Consider the following 24,930-nt stretch of genomic DNA (forward strand, 5'->3'; position numbering starts at 1 on the left):
AAACAGACAACGAATGACAATAGAGCAAAACACAGTTGTAATGACTTGAAAAAAAAATTCTGAATGAAAAATGGAATGTCTTTAAGAACCAAAAAGGGAAGTCATGTTGGACTATTGTGACCTGGATGACTGAGAATCTACACAGACAAACATAAAATGCATTTTAATGGGAGACATAATGGCGTATTTACATATATAGTACATGAAGGAATACTTTGAAAAGACCCTGTCCTTTTTTACAACTTCATAGTGTGGTGTAAATGTTAATATAGGGTGGAAATGCATCAAATATGGGGGAGTTTTACACATTTATTACAAATGAAGTTTTTTTTTCTGTAATCTGATTTGCGGCAATGCTTAATTTGGATAGTCCAGTGCTGATTTAGAACTTTAAAATGACAAAATGTAGTCTTTTTGGACTTCTCCTATTGCACTGATGACCGATGATGAACTTTGTCTTGCCATAAGACTTTATAAATCATCACTTAAAATTATTCAGCAAATCTTTTAACTCTGTCGACAGGAAGAAGTTTGAAAGTGACGTTAATCTTTAGCAATCCAAATGTGACTGATGGAGTACTCATACCGTCCGCTTCAGTTCCTCCCTATTGACTCAGACGTGACCATCATCAGCCTCAGGTAGTCTGTTTTACTACAGACTAACCCCAGGCTGTGGTGTCATGTCAGGTTTTTACTACCTTTACCAGCTCAATCATTAATGTTGAAGTCTGTAATGAAGAGTCTGAAAAATACTTCAATACCTTAAACTTCACAACAAAAATTGACTCAATCCTCAGAGACAATCACTTGTGCTTTGTGTTCTACCAAATCTCAGCTGGGAGCTGGACAAAGGGAGGGGTTTGTGGGCAACAGACCGACGCCAAAGAGCCTGATGGGCTCTGGTAAAGGCCAGCTGTGTCCGCAGAGGTGAGTCAGGTATTGTCTAATACAGACAGCCAGCAGGCAAAAGGGGGGAAGGGAAATCACTAGGATAGCCTTGTAACAGTCTGCTTGTTTCCAGAAAATGTATTGTGTCATCATTGTGAGGCATCTATTTAGCATCCAAAGTCTCCCTTGGGTCCATAATAGGAGTCAATGAAAGGAAAATGAGCAGTGAGTTGACTTGAGCTGGGAAAGAGAAACCCCCACACTGTGTTTGAGCTTACCACATCTCCATGGAAACCACTATGCAAGTTATTACAACATGCTGACTTGACTTTTTAATGTGGATACTGTTATTTTTAAATGTTAATTGCACTTTTAATAGAGTAGAAGCAAAGAGGAAAACAAAATGAACATACCGTACTTAATTAGAGGTCAACCGTCAAGAGGTTTGTCAGTCAAGGTGGCCAATGAACTGAATGACCTGTAATTGAGATGGCTGTCTAGTCTCTTGCTGCAGTACACTGTGGGATTTGGGCCAAACATCTGCGGGTGTGAGGCTGGGCACTGACAGATTTGGCTCTTTGGTCCATGTGTGTGTGCATGCCTGTCTTTTTTATTTGTAGCAGGTTTGTAGAAACTAAACAGTAACTCAAAAGCACCCATTTTTTATGTTTGTATGTCTCTAGATGCATTTCCAGGCTCAGCTGAATGCACTTTGTCTATTTATACTTTAAAAATTAATGAGAATTCATAAGCAAAGCTTGATACATTTTTTACAGTTGAACCAATCAGACAGGGCCTTGCATGATAGCTTGCTGGTCTAAACCACTGTTTAGTGGAAAAGGCAGCTGTTTAGGTTTTCCCACACTGACTCAGAAATTTACTCTAGCTCATGGTTCCCGTAAACCCGCTGGGGATGAGGGCAGGAAAACAGCCTTTCTCGACTGGAAAGAGGAGTTAAAAGCAAAAAATATTATTCAACAAAATATTCTGGAGTTGCTTGTTCTTGCAGAATTTCACCTAACAGGGAGATCTTTGAAAAGTCTCTCGCGCTTTGCCAGTTTTATGAAATTATTTTTGGCGCTGGCAACTGCAAAGGCGCCACTATTGTTTGCACAGCTGAATGCAGTGATCCTGAATTCAGGTTGAGTCAACAGTATTGGTAAATGTTGTTTTTGAACATCCTCTGCCATTATGCAGAGTTGAATTTAGAATAAAATCTTTGCTTTCTAAAATCCAGCTGACTATGAAATGATACTGCATAAAAGAGAAGGGCTTGTAAGAGGAAACTGTTTTTTTCCTGTGAGATTTAAATAATTCCTCATATGATTCACATCTGGTAAATTACTGTAGAACTGTCACTGATGAGCTGAGACATGCTGGGAGGTTCCCGGCATATCAGTCAATCTAATTCCTGTTAGCTCTCTGTCATTATCATATGCAGTAGTACTTCCTGCCTCTACCTGCTTTTCTCCTTGATTTTATTGTCACCATTTGTCTGCTTTAGAGCACAGACAATTCACAAATGCATTACTGTAAAACTTCCTTGTTGGTTGAGCAAGGCCACTACTGTGTGATTACCAATCATCCAGTAATAATTTCCTGGTAACGCTCTCTCTTTCTCTCTTTCTCACTGGGTTGCTGTCACTGTTGGTTCTTTGTGTGTTTCTGTGAGTTGTGGGAAGTGTCATGTGTGACCACCACAGTTGAGAATGCCGCAAAACCCAGTGGCAGCAATGTTTTTCACAATCCATTCTTCGAAAAGGATTCACACCATGCCCGTACGGCATCGATAAGGACATATTTATGTGTTTACTTTGTTTACTAGAAACACTCTGTTGCAATCTTCAGTGGTATGCGGAACAGTTCCAGGAATTCTCTGGAGAACATTTTGTTCAGAAGTGTCAGAAATGCTCATCATGCAGACTGCGCAACCCTACAATGAAGTATTACTGTAACTTTACAGAGTAGAACACTTTGCTATTAAACATTATTTGTTATTTCCCCACTTTTGTAGGAAGTCATGAGCAGTAAAAAACATAAAGTTCACTGAGAAGTGAATTATTTTTGAATCTGCTGCAACTCTGCAGTAGCATGAGTATTTGCACAAAGCATGAGTTTTTCCCTTTTTAAAAAACATTTAGATTAGTAACTTTATCATAAATGGGTGCTTGGCACTTCATGATCTGAAAAGACGTGATAGTTGGCAGCGAAATCAGCCGTGACATTCTGGGCACATGGAGCACTTTGCATGCCTCCCTGCATGTCACATGGTGTCTATTTACAGCTGTCACAGTCGTCTTCTGGGAAGGGCTAAAATTAGAACAGAGTACCATTAACTTGTTCTTTTCACACCCACAAAACCATCCACAGGGATGTCCAACAGCCACATGTTCACCTAATTTTACACAGCCTCTGTTTGTGATTTTCATTCTTATTTTATTCGTCCATCATAGATTATTATCTCTTGTGTTCACAGTTTCTTGTTAAATTATCAAGAATGCTTTATGAATGAATGACTTAATTTCTTTATTTTATAATGTAATTTGCATTATTTGACAATGTCCCTGGCAACAAATGCACAGCAAACTTTTCAGTGTCTGGCACTGCTCCAATACTGACATTACACTCTGTGATGGTTCGCTCATGGGGTCTGTGCCAGATCAGCTCTTCTCAAGATGAACAAGAGAAGAAGGACAGAAAAGTTTGTGATGTGACAACATTCATTGTAGGCTCTCTGGGCACCTTTTTAAAGCCTGTCTTCTTTTCCAAGCTTTTCTTTTCCTGACATAAGCCAACGAGACAATAACAGGAATGTGATGCTGTTGTGATAAGCTGCATCTGAAAGAGCACATGGGTCAGTTACTATTTTAGCCATGTGACAGCGAGATGGGAGCTTCAGCCTGGCCTATTACTGAAACCACCTTACCCTGAGAGACCTGCACTAGAATTTCCACAGCTCTTTCTTACCACATATAGCTCACACAATGTGGGGATGACTGTTGATATTAATACACAGGACCTGAAAATGGATTCTGGATGTGTGCACTTTTGGAAACATGTGACTCCGTCAGTTTGACTGCACAGTCATACCAGTGAGGAAGAAGTTAAAGAAAGACGTGTGACCAGTGTGTCAATAGTTTCCACACGTCACACTGGGCAAGATGTGGTTGCTAAGCACATGGCGTCTCAACATTGACTGTAAAGGGTTAAGATTATAGTGTGTATCTCAGCTGATCCACAGTAAAGGAAATCTCACACTGACTTTTTTGATGTTATGTGAGAACAAGAAGTGACAATTGCAGAGAGTCCATGTAAATAAGGTAAGATACACACTAAGTTACATTTCATTTGCCACAGTAGTTTGCTATCAAAAACATGCATTAAGGACTGCAGATCAAAAAATAATTTGAATACAATCTGACATATTAGAATCAATAAGTTGTAATATTTTATGATCGTCGGAAGTTTTTTTTTGGAATTCTGATAAAATAATGATTGTAAATTTTAAACTATTTCGGAAACATGCTGTTATTTTGGGGATATTGTGAGTCTGTTATGATACAGTGATTGTTCCTATATAGTCTACATTGTTCCAAGGCAAAACAAGGCAAATTTATTTATATAGCGCAATTCATGCACAAAGCAATTCAAAGTGTCTTACAATGGCAAAGAAAATAAATAACAAAGATGATTTGAAAGGTAGACATTAAAAGCATGCATTAAAATCATAGAAATAAAATGTAATTAAAGCAATAAAATCAACATGAAATTTTAAAATCATAAAAACAAATAAATTAAAATGCATAAAAAAGATAAAATAAAATCACTTTAAAAGTTACAGTGCAGTGCTGGTATTAAGACAGTCAATCAAAGACAACAGTAAATAAATAAGTCTTTAACCTTCATTTAAATTAGCTGAGAGTTTTAGCAGACCTGTAATTTTCTGGCCAATTGAGTTGTCAGTTACACCAGTAAAAGTCACAGAAGAAAAGCCACTGTTGTTTTATTTATTCTTTCAATATATGCTTATCTGAGTCCAACCTAATTCTTGGGTGCCACATTAAGTACATGTAACCTCAACATTTACTTGAAAGTTTAAGTTAAAATGGTTAAGATTATAGTGTGTATCTCAGCTGATCCACAATGAATGACATTCAAGGCAGGAGAAAGACGGCAAATTCTAAGTAACCGTCTTGTTAAGTGGGGAGATTTCAATTCATTCCAATTTATTTATTTCTAAAAAGAATTACTTTGACATTCTGGGAAATGTGCTTGTTTGCTGCAGTGCCAAGAATAGCTGAAGCCAGAAATCACTCAGTTTAGTTTAGCATAATGACTAGACACAAAGGTAACTAAATCTGCCTACCAGTGTATCTGAAGCCCATCAGTGAATACATAATTTGCTTAATAAATACAAAAGCCAAAGAGCAACAACAACAAAACAATTCTATATTGTTTTAGTAGCATAATTGTCAACCGCATAACCCAGAATGAAATCATGCATGTGTATTTTCTCACAGTTTCCAGTCTTTATGGTTAGCTGAGCTGGTAGTGGCATCATATTTAGCTGCAGACATATGGGGTATCAATATGTCTAACTGGAAAGGTGGATAGGCACTGTTTCCCAAAATGATGAACTCTTCCTCTCAAATATTTCAATGTAGGAGCGTTTTGCAAGCAAATGTAGATCCTGTAAATACTATCACATCCAAGATTTCAATCTGCTCCTCTGATCTCTTCACATTCTAACTAAAAGAAATGTGTGGGCTCAAACCACCATGATGGTACATGAGCTGCATCTGCAGAACGCACATCTGCCACGTTCCCCGAAACGACCAATCTCCAAATCATAATGAGCTGCGTCAAACATTCAGATTGCATCAAGGCAGATAATAGGATTGATCTGATTCTGCCCGCCTAGCTTGGTTTGCCTGCTGCTGCCGCCACTGTCCGTTTATCAGTATCAAATGCTTGGAGACAAAGGGAGCCAATGACATAATCGGGATTTTCAAAATGGACTTTGATTCCCACAAATCCCAGAAATAGCTGGCTGATGTCACTGGGCAGATGGTAATAAATCTGTCTACACTTTAATAGCAGGTTGGCTGAGAGATGCTGTTAACTGAGAACACCGTGTTTAAATGGACTGAAATGAAGGAACATGTTGCCAAAATATACATGAGTTTGTGCAGTGCCTGCATATAGTATTCATATGCAATTACAATAGTAAGCTGGTTTTCCATATGCATGAACACATGCAAACACACACTTCCTCTATATCACAGTTGCAGTAATTTGATCCTGAGCTGTGCCGGTAAGCCTAACATTTCCGGATAGATTTAGTGCGTACGTGCAATATTCACACAGCGGTTTTACTCTCCAGATAAGAGTGCTGATAGTGGTCTTTGACACATGCCAGGCACAGGACAGGGACATGTCAGTGGATAAGGAGGGAATTACCTTGAAGGTGTCCTGTTACTCTAGAGGAAGCTTCATTTTCACCTCACTCATAAGTCGCCTTCATGCCCTGCATTGTCTAAAGGGCCTGACTCAGTTGCAGATGTTTGAAGGTACTACCCAGGATACATCAGTCATCCAGAGGAAAGCTTTGATCCTCGCCATCCCCCCAGTTGGTAAATGATTCCATATGAGTGTGTGACTCGGCCTTCAGTGACCTTGCACGGAATCTTTTCATTGCAGTCACAATGATGTCACATCAGGGGACTATAAACCGATTATAAGCCAATGGCTACGCAGAATGGAGCCTATTGTTACTGGTGCAGGTGTGTTCCTGTTCAGAGTTCTGCTAGAGTGCCTTATCAGAGCGCTCTTTCATTTTCTCAGTCATCATCTTTGGGCGTTTGTTCCCTTAATAAAATGTCAGCTGCATTATCAGTCAGTATCTATGCATTTCTTCTTTACCAGCTCTGTTCTCTTTGTTTCTTGGGCTGCTGTAATAATCCCATTTTACTCTCTGTTTCTCTGCCCTGCATGATAGAAATGCAACTCCTACTCTTTGAGGTTTGTGGACTCCGAAAACAGCAACTCAGTGTGTCCAAGAGGCCAAACAGAGGGAGGTCCTGTCTGGTCAGCCTTCCCTTCATATTCCAGATATGTACACTGATTACACATATCACACAGACTGGTCCAGTGGGATTTTGATGGACTGTGATCCGAAAACACTGCAGGTTCTCAACAGCAAAAAAGGCATTCATCATAATAGTAAATGACTCAGAGTAAGCTGGTCCTTGATTAGAGATCAGAAAAGAGTTCTGCAGCCCCTCCTCCCCACCCACCCACCTCTTTCTGCAAGGCATTTCCTTTTGTCCCATTCTAGCTGGGCGCTCCCTGTTGACAGGAAATTTTTCTGGAGTTGATCCAAACCACCGCCTCCTTTTCCCTCTTTTTCCTGTTCTTAACAAAAAAATCTTGCAAGGAAGGTACAGTCTGTCCCAACCTACACTCTGCATGTAAACAAAAAATCCGCCTGTTCCAGAAATCATTCCCGCTTATCCAGCTTCCAGCACTTCTCATCTGAGGTTTTACGTCACACTGCGTGCCTGTAATTATTAAGCTACACAAAAAGCTGAAATCAACATGAGATAAAGTACAAGATGTTTCATTAAGACACGAGACTAGAAAAGCAAAAAAATAAAATCCCACAGGAAATAATGTGCTTCTTTTCATACCACATTAAAAAAAAAACATTTCCCAGAATGAGAGCCACCCACAGTTCAACAAATGTGCAGAAAAATCCCACATTCCCATTTTCCCACTGAGACAAATGACCCTCTGTATTCTTCACACAGTTACTCTGCAGCCCTGTGTCAGCAAGTTCAAAAAACTGTACACACTCTTCTTCTTTCCTGTAAATCTGATCGGTGTGGCATCCAGAAAGCATCAAGCTCTTAACTCAATTCTGTTCTGTTAAATTCAGTTCTTGATTACATTCAGAAACAAATACTTAGATTTAGACTTAAAATGGCTGCATCATTTATCAACTGATATCTAAGAATGCCAGTAAATGCAGTAAATGTACTGTTATATTATCTGTTTAATTATTCACAGGTGCCTAAAACTGGGACATATAACTGTTTATAACTGGCTCATAAAAGCAGCTAGGATTACTGTAACCGTGGATGAGATAAGACCTGTTTGCACTCAGATTATTTCTTTAAATATCTAGGTCATTGTGTCACCAGTAAATTGGACACAGTTTGACCGATTTTTGAACAGGAGAAACTGAAGCTAATGGGGAAACTAGGCAGCTTTTCGAAAAAGAATAGTTTAAGGTCAAGTCATAAGGCACTTCACAAAGTTGGTTTTCACTATTTTATCAGTGAAACGTAAGATTGACCCATATAATTCCACTTTAGATTAGCTTCAATTTAATTGCATAGCATAAGACAATAAAACAAAGTTTTTGTATACAACTAGAAGTGCAAAAACAGCATTAACGTGATATATACATATATACATATATATATATATATATATATATATATGCAGTATGGGTGTACACAGTATATTACTATATGAACAGAGTAAGTATACGAATATAATAGCTTCAGTTATACATGTAAAGGTAGGGGTGAATTTAATGTTCAAATCTGATTAAAAAAACCAGCCCGCAGAACTTTATTTTCTTTTTCAACCCAGCTACTTCTCAAACTACATGTTTGTGATAAAATATTGTATCAGTAAGTCATATATTCCACGTCCCGGCAGTAGTTTACTGGATACAGTCAATAGCCATGTTTTACCGCTTTTCACTATCATAAGGGTTAGCCCTATCATAAACTTTAATCTCAACAGCTGGCACATGCACAATACTGCAAATATGCTCTTTGCATGGTTATATGGTTGTGTGTCAGGCTGAGAGTGAGATACAAGTAGAGAGATAGTGGAAAAAGGGGGAGAAGAGGGGAGGGAGAGACTTTGTTGTGGCTGCTTTTTAACTCCCTTTCTCAGAAATCCTGCCCTGAGGATGAATTTAGTGTCCCTTAGCAGAGCAGGAGATTCCTGAAGTGATCTGAGCGGGATTTATTCTTCCAGTAAGTCAAGGCAGCACCTGAAGTGTATGTAAACCCAAAACACTGCAAGATGCAGTAACTGAAAAGCATTTTGGATTATGAGCTGCAAAGGGCTCCAGTCTGTCTGTGTGCAACGACTTTTAAACATGATTGTTGGTGTTGTTTGAGATCTGATACAACACTGTTTTCCTGTTTTCTACATGACTGACAGCTTGTAGCCCTGAAATATCATCTTCAAAGCAGCGCTCTTTGGATTAACTTGTAATTGTAAGCAAAGCAAAAAAAACCAAGAAAACTGTTAAAATAAATTCTGCGCAGATGTGAAGGGCTCTGTGTGAAAATATCCACCAGGCCATGTTACATCTTTGCTTGTGTGACCATGTTTGTATGTGCATTCCTGTGTGAGTGTAACATTCTTCTGCCTGCATGAGCCCGTATGAGAAAAAAGGCCCTTCTCATGCCAGCTGAGGTCAGGTCCGGACACCGTGGGGTGCACACTTCTCCCGTCGCGGTGGGCCGAGAGGCAGGGGGAGGATTCCAGCGCTTCTGGGAAACAGTCTGGGCCTAATTGGAGCCTGACTGGTCTCACATGTCTCCACTTACCGGAGGAGATGGAGGATCCCGCTGCCTGGCCTATGAGAGCTGCCGTAGGATCAGGCCTCCCCACCTTCATCAGTGTAACCACAGAAAAGTGAATCCACCAAGCAGGCCTGATATGACAGTATGACTGTCTGCATGGTGCCGTCTTGTGTGTGTCAGTGCAGAGAGGTCAGGTATGCTATACTAAGCTATGCCCGTTCATATTGTGTGTTTAAAGGAGTATGTATGCCTCTAGGGCAGTTTATTTAAAGGATCTCATTTTAGTATAACATGCACTCCTCTCGTATTGCAGCTCATTTTGGACCAGGACTGATGAAAGCTTCCCTCCTACTGCAGTGTATATCACATTCTTACACACACAACTCTTCGAAAAACAAACTCTTTTCAAGTTTGTTTATTAACACCGTAGTGGAAAAAAAGAGCATAGTGCAGATAAAAAAAAAACAAAACAAAGACTTCCCAGCTACTGCAGCTGCTGCTGCCGCTTCACAACCACCACACGTTCACTTTTGTTCACAGTTTTTTTTTCTCACTGTGGCAACATGCCTCTCATTTCCCATCAGCCTCGGTCACCTCCTTGGCCCCGCTCTGTAATTCTCAAAAACATCATTATCCTTCTGTTTTACAGCAGCGATGCAAAAATATTGCCCAAATACAGTTATGCAAAGATGATTTGGAGCAATTTTCCAGTCACTTTACATTTGCAAAGCAAGAATTTTGTTTTGCAAAACATCTTGCTAGCATGTCTTTACAATGCACAGCTGGAAAAAAACTGTTCTATAATTTGTACCCATGTTTTCACATAAATACTGCAGGCAATGGCTCTAAGGGAAATATCATACAAATAAGCACTGAATGATTTAGCATTAACTTTTGGGACAATTTAGTTCTGCTGAAAAAATAAGAAAGGAAGATTTGTATTTTTCTTACAGATCAAAAGTCTTTTCAAAAGTAATTCTCACTAGTCTTCATGCCTTTTGTTGCTCAGACAAATTCAGGTATTCACAGCATTTTAAACCTCATCACCACACTTACTTATTACCTGCTTGACATTACCCAAAGGGTTGTAAAACTGCACAACTACAGTACAATCATTTCTGCTGCAGGTATCAGATCAATATAGCATTTACTGCGAGTGTTTAGCTGGAACTTCAGCTGGTTTATCTAAACTGCTTTGAATAGCAGTCTCCTTTGTAAATTAGACGAGATCCTGAAAATGAGACTCTTTTTGTCAGCAGAAAAAAATTTGCAGACTGTTCAACAGTAGATTTTTGGCACAAAACCACCACAAAGGATTTTTTGGGATGAGCTGGCAATCCAGTCACTCACGAATACAGTGATGTTACAACAATGTACTTTCTCCTTCTCAGTATTTTTGTTTTCACTGGTGATGCAAAATGAGAATAAGTAGCCATTTCTCTACCCAGATGAGATTTAAGTCATTTATTTTTCAATCTCATTCAAGTTAACCAATATTATATCAGTTATGTTTAGTTAACAATAGTGGAAAAAGTCTTCTTGACAACACATGTGCACCACAATTCATGCCCTGCGGTTTCCTGCATGCCTGTTCCATTCAGAAAGTCATTTCTATTGATTGCTTTTCCAGGCATCATTTAATATGATACATATTCACTTGAAAATATCGACCTTTCCCTGCTGCCCCAAACATTTGTGCCATAAATACTTTTAAAACAAGCTTCCTAACAGATACAAAATGTTATGAAGCTGTAAATAAAGGCTGGCTTTTAACAGTAGCAGAAGGAGATTTTTTTAAATTTATTTTATTTTTGCAGAGGGCACATGTGGTTGGAGTAATGCAAACTCTGGAAGTGTTGTCAGAACAGAGAGGGAATGATTCAATTTCTAGGCTGCCCTCAAGTTTAAATAGTCTTCAGTATTCATGGACATGCAGCAGATAGGCCTCATTTTAATTCAAATTTAGTTAGAGATCAATTTGGCAAAACTGTAATAAATCAACAATATAAAAATACACATTATACTTCTTCGAACGCAGCAGTACTGTTGGATTGTCCTTGCAGCAGAAGGCTTTGAAATTCCTTATGGCATATTGCCACCTGCTGGAGTGATTTTAAAACTGAGCTCAACATTAACATTCCCAGAAGTCATTGTGACAGGTTTGTCTTTATTTCAGCTTGATTAAATGGCATTGATAGAAACCTTAAATCAAACATTATGACAGTATATCAAAGGAAAATGGCAAAACTAATCAGAAACAACATGAGGACAAAATACCCACTATACATTTAAATATGTACAACTTTGATAAATAAACCAATACTGCCTAGAATTATGATTGTTTTGCATTTTTACTTTATCCTCTAGGAGTAGTGCGCTGAGAGGAGCGGAGAGGAAGAGACCCATGAAACAGAACCGGCAGGGAGAAAGGATTATGAACAGCAGGCACAGATGACACAACTGTAGACAAGAGTAGAAAAGACAACTGCTTGATGTACAGCTCAGACTGCATTTGTAAAATTGTGCCTCAACACATTTTTTTTTTTTTTTTTTTTTTTTGCTTTTTGACGTATCACTGCTGCAGTGTGACCGTCCGATCAGCCGTCCTGTCCTCTATCTTTTGGTTCACTGCAGTACATTCCTGATACAAAAAGTAGTCCTGTATTGTTTCACATCAAACATTGGATCCTGAGACGGGGACAATCCTTTCTTTTCCAGGCATAGCTTCAATAATCCACACATTTATCTGTGCTCCTTTAAAGCCTCTAGAACAATGTCAAACTATGTAAAGACACAAACTTAGATATAAACAACCGGAAGCACAAGTATTAGGGCCTACTGTTAAAAAGGTAACCCTCTAAAAAGAACAAGATTTTGAAAGGTAGGAAACAAAAATTCTTTTATTGATCAGGAAAAGAAAAACTGAATTAATGTCGCTAACCAGCAGCATTTCTCATCACATTTCATCTAGAGCACCAGGCACTGTGCAGCAGTAAAGCAACTTTTCTAATGTTTAAATTACTTTTGTATGATACAGTAACAGAAAGTGGTCTTGTGTTTGAGACAAGGTGAGAGAAGAAGAGAAAATGTACAGGAAAACAAAAAAGGGGCTGACAGTTGTATTTTCTAGACAACCTAAGACCTCAGAAGCCCAAGGTGAAACACTCTCGGCTCTTTAAAGGACACTAATCCCCAGAATGCATCTCCAGGGCCTTCAGGAAATGAACACTGACAATCAGATCAAATGCTGAGACCCTGTCCAGACAAACAGACATCCTCACTGCAGGCTCATATTACTAAAAATCGGTTCAGTCTGAGACTCTGCCGAGTCTTTTATTCCTTGCATGGCTGTCCTGTTGTGAACAGGATCCAAGTCAACCCGACATGAGAATTTTCAAAACATTGTAACAATCTCCTGAGTGGCAACTTGTTTTTTTTTGTTTTTTGTTTTTTTTAAACGAAGAAGGTTTGTTTTGTTTTGTTTTTTTCTATAAAATTATCAACAGTTGGCAAATGATAATCCCCCCTCCCTCCCACAATGATCCCTCTGCAGTTTCTGTTGCAAGACCATTATATTTTACAAAAGCAAACAAAAAATATTCAGGAGGAATTGACACTAAAAGCTGTAAAAATAGACACGTATTACCAAAACATATTAAAGCACATCAGAAAAGGTATTTTCTTTCAGACAGTGAGGAATATTTTGGTTGGGTTGCCACACTCGGTCAGACCTGCTGAGTTAAAAACGATGTGTGCGACGGGGGACTGCATGAGTGTATGTATGTTGTATATGTATTTGATGTTTATGGGAACTGTGGTATTTTTTTAAAGCATCTTCAGAACGAATTTTGCTGAGTTACAGAGCAAGTTTCCCTTCCAGGCTTCATAGACAGAGAGCACAAACAAAGCTGTAAGAGTAAGAGAGAGACATTCAGACAGGAGGTTAGGGGAGCCTTTTTCCCTGTCTCTTATCTAAAAACCCCAGCATGCTTCCTGTTTTTCTGGCGCAGGGTCCAAAAGCCAGATCTGGTATGCATCCTAAAGTTATCCCTTGGAGAGGTCTGAGGCAGACCTCAGCCATGGCCTCTGCACCAGCACCGAAAAGGTGAGCAGACATTCGGAACCCCCCTCCCACCTTCGCTATGTCAAGTGCAACGTCGGGAGAGTCGAGCAGCTCTAGTGCCTCTTCATAGATGACACCTTCTTCTTCCTCGCTGCCAGCATCTCGTAAAAGGGATCCCTGCTAATGGCTGCTCTGTGGGCACAGATGCAGAGGAAAATGTCAGCAATTGCATTAAGTGTGCAAACTGATGCATCTGTATGATTAAAGTCAGTTTTCAAATCAGACTGTAAAAATAAAAATTGAAAGGCTAATACTTTGGTTTAACAATTTCTTTTGTTTTCTTAGAAGAATTGCTAAGCGTAAATGGTGCAGTTTGTCTTTGTGCATTTCAAACATTTGGGTATTCTGGTCTTAAAGTTAGTGGAGGTTTCTTAATTCTGAACACAGACAAAACACAAACATTTTTAGATATAACCCGCTGTTCGAAAAACATGCACAAATCTGCTCAAAATTCTTTGACAAATAGACGCTCCTTTTAACTCCAAAACCTGCCTGAGATTGCACTTTTTAGGTTTCCATCAGTAGCAAATCAATGCACTTGTAGCAGTATGTGACACTATGGGTACCTAGCAAACAAGAATGAGAATGTCTCTTTTGGCATACATTTGTTGGAGAAATGTTGCAGCTGTCTTGACTTTATTTGAGGTGCATCTCCCACAGTTAGTGTTTTACTACAGTGAGCCTTACGTGCAAATACACAAACACACTATATCTCACTGTATCTCTAAAAAGAAAATAAAAAAAACATTTACTTGATGCTGTTCATCCATTCCTCCTTTTCCTCAGCAGTTGGGGCAGAGATACGGTAGAAGGTGTGGTTGCCTTCCACAACACGTCCGTCAGCCTCAGTCTTACAGGCTTTTATGACCTGGTCCTTGTTGTCAGGAATGAAAAGCTCAAAGCAGTTCTACGGATGTAAAGTGGATCGAAGTTAGTTTTTACAGGTAGTATGATGTCTTAAAGAAACTTTAAGAAGCAAACTGCTCATTAACAATGCTTCCAAACAATCAGTACAAAAAATAATGATTCCAAATCCCTGTCCTGATCTGACAGTGTATTCCCAAAATGAACCAGTAAGGGGAGCTCTATTTACAGGCTTCTTATCTTCCACTTCCTTGATGCTCAGGTTCTCCAGTGGGATGATTCCTCTGGGCTCTTTGTCCTGCACAAATATAAAATATGCATATGACAGAGCACTGGGACAGCAGAAACAGTACGAGCTGCGACCAAGAAATGGAGCTATACTCACTGTGGTGTACTCAAAGTAGTACAGACAGTTGTCTGTGAGGATGAACCACCTCCTCTTCCAGGTTTTAACTCGTCCCCCTGTAGAGCAAACAATGAGCATGAGAGAGGCTCAGCAAGAGAGGAGGAGGAAGAGAGAAAAACGAGCACCAAAGCACCGGTTCGAGCAGCAGACAGGCAGACAGATGTATGGGCAGACAGACAGATGACGGCTCCAGACGACTCCTTTTATCCACAGCACAGCATCCCACTATTCACCCTGAACCACCTTCACAGCATGTGATCCCCATCACCACACCATTTCTTAACCACTTTTTTCTTTAGCTTTACTTAAATTTGGCAATAAATTACACGTGAATTGATTACATATTAAGGATTTCCTTACAGTATGGCTTCACGTGCCTGGAAACTGGCCCTATTTTTCTTTTCTTGTTTGCTGACTCAGAGGGATACGTCTAGAAAGCCAGGCTCAATAGGAAGTATACAGCTATATCTACTTTGCACTCACTAAACCTAATGAACCACTTAAATTATGTTATTAGAAGACAGAAATGTGGAAAGATTCGATTTAGCATGAGGGCTGAATGCAGAAAGTAAAGGGTAACTAAGGTTTAAGTTCCTTCCTCGGTCACGCCCAGTGGGGGCTTTTGGGTTAACTGTGTGCTTGCTGATCTGCAGCTGACCTCTTGCCCCCTTTGTCACCCATAGTTCCTGTGAGAGGAAACCTGATCACAGATGCAGATGGCAGTCTTACTTTAGTGGGGGAGGGGGTGGGATGCCAACAGACAGAATGGGGCAGGAAGCTCAGGGCCTGGAGCTATGCTCAGCTTCTCTACAGGCATCTCAGACTTGAATTTCCTGTTTGGGCTAAGTAAAGTAATTTCTCAAATATATGGAAGCATGGTCTAGTTAGTAAGGGGATAAAGGGGGTCCTTTTATCATGGCATACAGACTTAAGCATTGTCTAGACTTTGATTTCCCACCACCAATGTTAGCAAAAAGCTGCATTTTGAAACCCATGTACCAACAGGCAAAGTTTTGAGGATATTTCTGTCACACATAGAACACACTTGCATTATCATATAACAGCATTAGCACCGTATATGATATCCTATCATATTAAAGACATTATGATAGGTCAAACATTTGAGTCTATGCTAAGTATCTACAGACACTATCGACACGCTTGATCTGTGGCTCATCACCACATGTCAACTCATCAGAGTGTTACAACAGAAAAAAAAGCAACAGATAACACAGACGCAATGGCAGAATCACACAGCTAATGGCCTAAGAGTTGATTGGGCTGGTTCGAGGTTGTGATTGGTTTAATTGGTTTAATCTTATCACACCGAGAAAAGAAAGATGACCTCCTCCCAAGCAAGAATATCTGGGACGAGACGGGACATCCCAGCAGATTGTTGCAGGGGTGTATGGACGGTGCTAGGCCAGAGTGGAGCTGAGTGGAGGGAGTCACCCATGCAAGACGGGACTGTGGGAGGTTGGACCAGCGGAGGCTGAGAGGAGACAGGCTGTCTTGTAAAACATATCTTGTTGTTCACAGTTTTATTTATTTATTTATTTTGGAAATTATTTAGCTCAACATGATGAATTTACCAAAAGATTTTTTTCTGCTAACAATAAACCAAAATTAGTAATTGTTTAATAATTACTTGAAAAGTAACTAATTATGAGCACCATGCTAACCATGTGCACTTCAAATATGCAGGAACCATTTGAACAATGCCTGAATCCCTTTCAGCACACTCTCCTGTCCATGTTTCTCTCCCACAGTTTGGCCCAGTCTGGTCCAGCACCACACCAGTTTGCGTTGTTACTCTTGGGATCCATTTGTAGCATGAAATAAGGAGAGCAGAGATACATTCATGAAAAGGTGCAGTATTCCCTTTCCATGAAACCAGAGAGCAAACAACAATTTCCCACTGGGTAAAGTGGCACATGATTAATTTTAAAAGACAAGTACACTTCTTTTGTTGTGCTCACTGTACAGGAAAGGGTATAATGCAGCTTCAAAAAAACAGATCAAAGAGAGTGACCACCTCAGCATACAGAGAAAAAAGGGTCAAACTGCTGAGCAGAGCGGTCACAAAGCATCAGCTCCCCGAGTCAAGCCTACGGGGTGGCAAATGCACCCAGCAACCGCCCGACAAAGATAAAAGAGCGTGGACAATCCCCTAACTCAGTGACAGACTTAACAGACAAACATCTGAAGTTCAAATGAGTCAATGGAGAGACAAAATGTAAAAACAATCTACAGACAAAAAACCCCCTGTATGAATGTAATTTCAAAAAATGAGGAAGAGAACGAAAGCATGGCAGACCACCAAAAGCACCTGAGAGCTGAGAGATGGACTAGCGTTGGGGAAGAGCAGGTGTACATACCTCCTGAGGAAAGACAACAGCCAAAATCATGGGAACAAACAAACAAACGAAGAGGAAAAGAAAACATAAAAAATCAAATTAAATGATAGGGAATTATAGCACCATAGTCCTTTTACTCTGTTTCAAGTGAGGCTTTGATGCACTGCTTCACAGTTTTCACGATCAACACATTCTTCACATCTGCTGGTATTTATAAATCCACCAGAGGGAGTCCTACACAGTGTAGACTTGTGAAAGCTACTGTAAAGCACTACATGAAATAATGCCTCCATTTTCTTTATTTCAGGTAACTGATCTTCCACCTTGATTGTTTTACTCCAGTCTGCCAGTTAGGAATCATTGGAGAAAAAATAATCTTTTATTTCTGTGCTATAAGTCAGTTGTAAAGATTCACTGCAACTGGAAAATTTGATTTCACTTTAAACATTCATGCTTTTTACTAAATTCACTGGGAATCTGTACAACAGAGAGAAATCTCAGAGGAAACAGAAGTTGAAGAGGTGGAGCATCCATGGTTGTGCTTTTTTTGTTAATGGAGTGATTTTGACCTGTAAACATGGTAGCTGAAAACCTGTGGAACATTTCTAATGATACCAGTATTCATTTTTTTGTGTCCAAAAATATGGCTGATTTAGATAGAAGATCATCAGCACAAAGATACCCTTAAAATGTCCTGAAACTGATAAAATGCAAATAGTGGGGGAAAAAATCATTAATGTAAAGATATTGTTTACTGTAAATAAAAACAAACCAAAAAACTGTCCTGCTATTAGTTTCTACAATGGGACAATATGCTCAACTTAAACACAAAGTAAACATTCCCCAGGGAAAATAATGTCCCACACAATGGGGAAGAAACAGCTTTAAAACAAAAAAAAAAAAACACATTTCTAAACTTTATAGTAGTGCTTCTGTATGTGCATGCACTTGATTTTGAAAGTAGGTGCTTGTGTGGGTGCATATGTGTGTGTGCGTGCGTGCATGCATGTGAAGTGTATGAATATTGTGTTAAATAATTTAACCTCCACATGTAGTGAATCTCAAGACCATATTCATAATACATTAAAGCAGGCAGAGATGTCTTCAGATGTCTTAGGATGAGTGTGTACCTAAGCACATGTGCTCATAGGCACCTTAACACACACATACACACTCACACTGTTAACCTCAGGCGGAGACACTGGTTATCTAGTTATTCATCAATATGCCATAAAGACATGACAGAATCATCTATGGGAATAGCAATAATGATAAAAAAAAATGTCCTTAGTATGTGCCCAAATAACTGTGTACAGACTGTATACTGTCACTCACCCAGTTTCAACAGCCAACCCTCTCTGTCTGGATTGAAGAAAGTGTGTGTGAGGTCGTTGCCATCGTCTTCTGGAATTTTGAAAGGCTCGTTCTTGATGCTCTCATACAGATTCTACCATAAAGAGAGTTGAATACAAAGTATGCTTGAGACTAATCAAAAGTAGAAGGGCACAATGGAGAAATTACAAGGAACTTAGTTTGGTACTACTCACCCTGAGCAGGTCTTCAGGTAAGTCTCCTCCATCATTTATGCCTCTGTTCATGGAGATGAATCGTTCCACAGTTGGCTTGTCTTTCACATTCGGATTGTGGAGGCTGGTGTTTAGCATGATGATGGCAAATGACAGGATGTAACAGGTGTCTGTAACACACACACACACACAAACAGAGGGATCACACAATGAGGGAGGGGTGGGGTTCATGAGATACTGAAAGGTAGCATTTTACCATAAATATGGTGCAGTGTTTAATGTCATGTTAAAATATGAATGTAAATTAGTGGAGCTGAAGGGCCTGCACTTTAGTAGCCACAGCCAGAGAGCAACAGACAGATGTAGCTTTGTTGGTGAGGAGAGAGGGCCAGAATAAAAGACTGCACGTGGGCAGCTAAGCAGGCATGTGCGTTTCTGAATGTGCACTCTAATGTGTGTGTGCATGTAAGTTAAAAGAGAACTTGGCCAGTGCACCACTGACGCAGCAGCACTTTATAAACGCTGTTAGGCTGCTGACAAACCCCATGCATTATTTACATCCATCTGTATCCATGTTAGAGGCAGTCGTCTGTCTGCAAGGGGCATTATTTCCCAAAAGCCAGACACTCTCTCCTGACAGTTCACTTCAGCAGACTTTGTGTCTGCTAAACAAAGCATTTTATATATGAGCTCCATTGGCATGCCATTAGATCTGAGTGCAATATTGAAAACTGTGTGCTTCATGGACAAAAACAATCTAACAGAGACAGAATTAATTATTATCACCGTGAATTGAAAATTGAATTATAGTAACATATCAATATTACTGAAGTGAAGATATTTTCTTTTGGTTTCACTGCTCAGAAATTTATTGATAACACTGATGACTGTACCTGTGGACTGGAAAACACCAGGGTTGCATTGGCAGTAGCGTTGAGCAAAGGCCTCCATCATGCGGTCAATCTTCTGGGCTTCTCCCGGTAGCCGAAAACTCCACAGGAACTGTCTGTCAAGGGACACAACAAGGCACAACAGTCAGCAAAACATGCATTTCCATAATGAAAAAGCAGAATTTTACCTGTTGTGGTACAAGACTGGAAGGGCACGCTGCATCATCACAAACTCGACATTTGGCACTTCTCGAAAAATTTACTCGATCACGCTCGCACACAATTTACACAAAAAGGGGGCTACAGCTCTGACGATCTGGAGTGTGAAGCAGAAGCCAGGAAGATGTCTTACCTTAGGGCCTGAACCAGGTTGAGGTCTGTGAATTCATGAAGCTCCACAAAGGCATGGAGGACCTGGATATTGAATTCATCTCTAAGACATAAAAAACAGCAAATATGTCAAAATTAATATTCTGCGTAAACAAGATAAAATAAATATGTTAATGCTAAAACTAATAATTTGTTTATTAGCAATTAATCTGAACATTATTTTCTTCATAGATAACTGCCACCCTTTCTTACAATCAGTTCTATTTTTTTCTAACCACAGTCCAAATGTTGAATATATTCAATTTCCTACCACATAAGAAAAAAGAGAAACAATGGGTCATCACAAAAACAAGCTGAACATAGTACAACAGTGTAGGTTTAATAATATTTAGCATTTTGTGGGAAAAAAAAACAACTAATTGATTATTGAAACAGGGATAAATAGAAATACCAGGACAAAAAGATTAATATAACAAGAAAAACACTTAGACAGCGCAGTCCTCTGCCAAGGCTGCTCAGTTGTTGTATGATTTCCGACGGCTGAAATCTTGAAAAAATTTGTGGCAGAAATCGCAGCAACATAGAATGTAATGTGGCCATTGAATATAGATGTACCCACAAACAAAATGAACTTACACTGAGCACAGGCGTGTGTTTTGCATGTGTACGTTATGTACGGATACCAAATCACATGACCTAAATATGTAGTGGGCGGCGGGAATTGATGGGACTCGGAAACACCCCCACAATTTAATCTGTTGTTTCTTGTATCATTTCTGACAGACAAGTCCCAGTAAGTCCACAGCGGTCGATTTGTACAAGGATCGCAATCATGTGAATGTCAGCAGGCAGCTGGTTTAGCGTTCACTTGTTGTCATAGTTACAGTGATGCCGTGCTGCTATCTCACAATGATACAGAAAGATTCAACAAATCTGTGGATCCAGACTATAAGCTGCATCACTGCCAAAATCTAATCAAGTGGTCCCTGTGTCATTTCTGACCTTCCCTGAAAATTTCATCCAAATCCATTATTCCGTTTTTGAGTAATGTTGCACACAGACAGACAGATTACTACGTTCCTTGGTGGAGTAATAATTTTCAAAACCACTTATTTTATTATTTATCTAAAAGCAAATCTATACAAATGAGTTCCGCGGACGGATTTCATGATTACTCAGGTAGACTTAACAGTTAACGTGCTTTAGTGATTGGTCTCATTTGAAATGTAGACATAAGAGGACCAAACAGGAATGTATTTGAGGACATCTCAATTTTGTGATCTAGCTCACATTGGCTTAAAAGACCTGTGATACAATGGATACTCCCAATAAACCCTACAGAATGTACATCCCCACCCTCTCTTACTTATCATCTATACTAGATCATGACATCATCTTAGACCTTTATGCCCTTCAGAGTAAGTGATCTGCCCTGTGGGATCATGGGAAGGCTCTATGGAGAGTAGTATCCAGTCACCAGCATTTCCAGTGGATAAATGACCAATCGTATATCAAGGCTCCCCATGCTGCTCTGACCCCTCCTTACAGACTGAAAGAGCTTGATAACAATCAAACAGAGAGCATCCATCAGCAGTGCACATTTTGTGGTCTGACCTTACAGACCACACCCTGACTGTACCACTGCCGGCACTGTAGTCCCTAATCCGTGCACACCATACATCAGACCCGTCACTGTTTTCTTTAATATGAGTTCACTTTAACACGGATGAGTTCTGCTCTCGAGTGAAATCTTTAATTACTTCAAAACTCATGCATTCCTAAGTTTTGAGTCTCTTGATCACGTTACTTATGAATGAGTAAGATAATCAAAGACATATGGAGGCTTTTGAGTAACAGACATTGTCTCAAGAGCACAGTCTAAATGTGGAACCAATAATCTGTGTTTGGGAAAGGATGGGCGTGTGCCTGACCAAGAGGAAACAGAGCAATAGGGAAAGAATGTACTCTCTATTTAATGCTTTTATCAACCACATGGATGAGTGCTGGAGTGCTGTGATAGAAAATATGAGAGGGAGATGGTTAGATAAAAAGGACATAAAAATCTTTTCCCTGACCTCTCTCCAAGGTAATCTCCAATTGCTGTTTTGTTGAGGCCCTCACCCTTGTAGAGAAATTGAGCAATGTCATCGCTGGTATTCTTCAGCAAGTCATTCTCAATCAGGAACTGGATTCCCTGAGAAAGAGAAGGGCCCCTCATTACATGCTGCTTATGAGAACATGAGGGACAAAACATTTTTCTGAAGATTTGCAACAGTTACTTCTACTTACCTTTTTGGGGTCCATGTTAAATTTTTTTCGGCCCATGGCCACCTGTTTATTCCTCTGCATATTTTTCCTGAAAAGGAAATGAATATACTGTCATTAGCTGTACATGACATGAAACTGAAATATAATGACAAAATATTTAGTTGATGTGATCTAGTGATGAGAACATAACTGAATTAAAGGTATATGACTAATATATTGGGGCTAAAACTTACAGTTATTCCCATTATTGATTAATCTGTTGATTACTATATTTGACAAATCGTCATAACATGTCCGAAAATGGTGAAATGGTGCTCATCAAAGTTTAGGGCTAGATCATTGAGTAATATTTGACGAATATTAGCTTATTGGAGATATACTAGGGATTGGTAACTGGCCTGGTCAATTATTGGATTCAATATTCAGCATTTTTTTAGATTATTGTTATTTTGTAAAATTCAGTAATTTGGATGGGATGCAGTCACACAAATATTTAAAACTTTTCTTTTAATTAAAAATTATGCAAAACCGCCTAAGTGTTGGAATTTGTGTTTTGACATCAAGATTTAAGTTTTTATTACAAATGTATCTATTCCAATTATTAGTTATCAGCCCCCTTTATTACTTATTAATCAGTAGTAATATTGACCCCAATAAATCCATACTGCTTTATTCCTAAGACAGACCACATGTGTTTTAAGTACAGAGAATAAATTGCAGCATAGAAATATCATATTAGTTAAGGTAATTAACTCAACAAGGTGCTAATTGTGTTAAAATTACATTTACCTATAGTATTTATAATAAAAAAGAACAGAACAAAAATATGCATATCATTATTTTTTGTTTATATGAAAAATATAATAAATACAGATGTTAGTACTGGCCTTCTACACTCTATAAACATGCCAAAACTAAAAGACATTTAATTCATTATTACATAGCACAATAGCATAACATTAGCAGCATAATCATCAAATAGTCACATATGAGAGGATGAAATCAGTGACTTTCAGCATTTTTGGGTATTCATTATTCATACAAATCACATTAATCCAACAAATGGATGGTCCATCAACTGACTTATTCAGCAAGAAGCAGACCACCACAGTAAATGCATTCACTTCAAGTGAACATTTTTCATTTTTGGGCAGGGGCTGCCTGTCTTCCAGCTCAACTGTTGATGACAATGTGTTGATTAAGCAGAGATGTTAAAAGGTTAGGATGTATATGGGAGCATCTCATTTCACAGGCCTTGAGTAATTCGTCGGCCGAAGTGCACTCCACCAGTCACCCATCACCATGGTTACATCTCCATCCCCTATCACTGAGACGTCACCACTTCTTCCAACTGATTCACTCACACCAGCATTCCTTTGGCTTTTGTCTGCCAAAGTCCAGCACTCATCTGATCAGCCATAACTCAGATGAACTATTATATGCTGCCTTCAATAAATGGATCACAGAAAAATCTGTTCACAAGAAAGCATTGCAATCCCTAATGGGTTTTAGATGCATGTAAAAGTGTGCTTCAGAAATTTTCGGTAGCTGACGGGAATCCTATTCACTTGAGTAGGCCAAGCCCGAGCGCACTCTCTCCAGAGACGATCCACTGTCTGCTTCTGCCGTACACCCACTGCATTATTCAATGAGGCCTCCCATCATGGGGGTATGCCTAATGAAACATTTAAACGGCCTTAAAAGCATAGCCAAATTGGGGAGGGGATTCGGTGTGATGGGAGGCCCAACTTGGTCATCAAACATGAATACTTGACAACTTCATTTGCTAAGCTAATAGCGGACAAGCAACAAGCCAAATTAAAAGCAAAACAAAGAGGGAAATGTGTGTGCAAGGCAGGGGACTCAGGTTCCATTTTCTTACCTCTCCTCAGTGGAACCCAGGTTCTCAATCTCACTAGTCACTTCTGCTATCTCATCCTTTAGCCGCTGCAGAGGAAAGAAAAAATATTAGTCTTAAAATGTTATGAGCTCAACAAGAGAATCATCTGTCCACCAATTTCCCTGACACCACAGAGGCGTGGAAGGGTGTGACCAACACAAACAACATGCCAAGTATTTGTATAAAAAATATGAGAGCTCTATTAAACCGTGCAAAGGGACAGACTGACTCACCTGTTTGCCTGTAAGCCAGGTGGCCTTTTGTTAAATTACATAAACATTTACATCATAACCAGCAGTTCAACAACGAGAGCAGAGTCATTTTTCAAGCTGTTGATGAACTAAAACATCAGACAATGCTGTAGACTTAGCTTTTTCCTGCTTTTCTTTAACTATACAGTGATGATAAGTGTTATGCCAGACATTGTGTGTTTATACGTGTGTGTGTGTGCTCTCCCAAACAATCCACTCAATCTGAATATCACCAGGTGGACAGCATTCAGGGATAACCTCAATACAAACGGAGTATGAAAGTGTAGAAGTGGATTATATTTTGTGTGGCATTTTAGTGATTAATGGCCTGACAGGCAGATTTAGTCGATCAAGCTAGGGCTGCTGGTGCCAGTCTGGCGCACTAAGGGCATTGCAGATGGAAGAGGATAAAGAGGCTCACATCAGCTGGATGAAAGCATGAAATAACAGCAAGTAACATAAGAGAGCCCTGTATACAAATAAAGCTTGGCTACTGTTGATCATGCAAGGCTTCA

At 39.4% G+C, this 24,930-nt stretch overlaps 1 protein-coding gene across 5 annotated transcripts in view; it reads right to left on the reverse strand.

Annotated features, from left to right (window-relative positions):
* Positions 1 to 11,647: 11,647 nt before the first annotated feature.
* cyth1a (cytohesin 1a) overlaps positions 11,648 to 24,930 on the reverse strand; it is a 44,635-nt gene continuing 31,352 nt past the window's right edge. For 3 of the 5 annotated variants that reach the window (XM_023264256.3, XM_023264255.3, XM_023264257.3), the window contains exons 3-13: positions 24,147 to 24,211; positions 22,286 to 22,352; positions 22,072 to 22,190; positions 20,019 to 20,099; positions 19,670 to 19,782; positions 18,798 to 18,946; positions 18,585 to 18,697; positions 14,873 to 14,951; positions 14,717 to 14,785; positions 14,376 to 14,530; positions 11,648 to 13,755 (exon numbers count right to left, since the gene is read on the reverse strand). In XM_023264256.3, coding sequence (XP_023120024.1) covers positions 13,677 to 13,755; positions 14,376 to 14,530; positions 14,717 to 14,785; positions 14,873 to 14,951; positions 18,585 to 18,697; positions 18,798 to 18,946; positions 19,670 to 19,782; positions 20,019 to 20,099; positions 22,072 to 22,190; positions 22,286 to 22,352; positions 24,147 to 24,211 — 1,089 coding nt within the window. In that variant the 3' untranslated portion in view covers positions 11,648 to 13,676. The remainder of the gene's footprint in view (positions 13,756 to 14,375; positions 14,531 to 14,716; positions 14,786 to 14,872; positions 14,952 to 18,584; positions 18,698 to 18,797; positions 18,947 to 19,669; positions 19,783 to 20,018; positions 20,100 to 22,071; positions 22,191 to 22,285; positions 22,353 to 24,146; positions 24,212 to 24,930) is intronic. The other 2 variants (XM_023264254.3, XM_035945478.2) reach the window with 1 other exon arrangement.

The sequence above is a fragment of the Amphiprion ocellaris genome, chromosome 19 (assembly GCF_022539595.1).
Source record: "Amphiprion ocellaris isolate individual 3 ecotype Okinawa chromosome 19, ASM2253959v1, whole genome shotgun sequence".
Taxonomy (NCBI): domain Eukaryota; kingdom Metazoa; phylum Chordata; class Actinopteri; family Pomacentridae; genus Amphiprion; species Amphiprion ocellaris.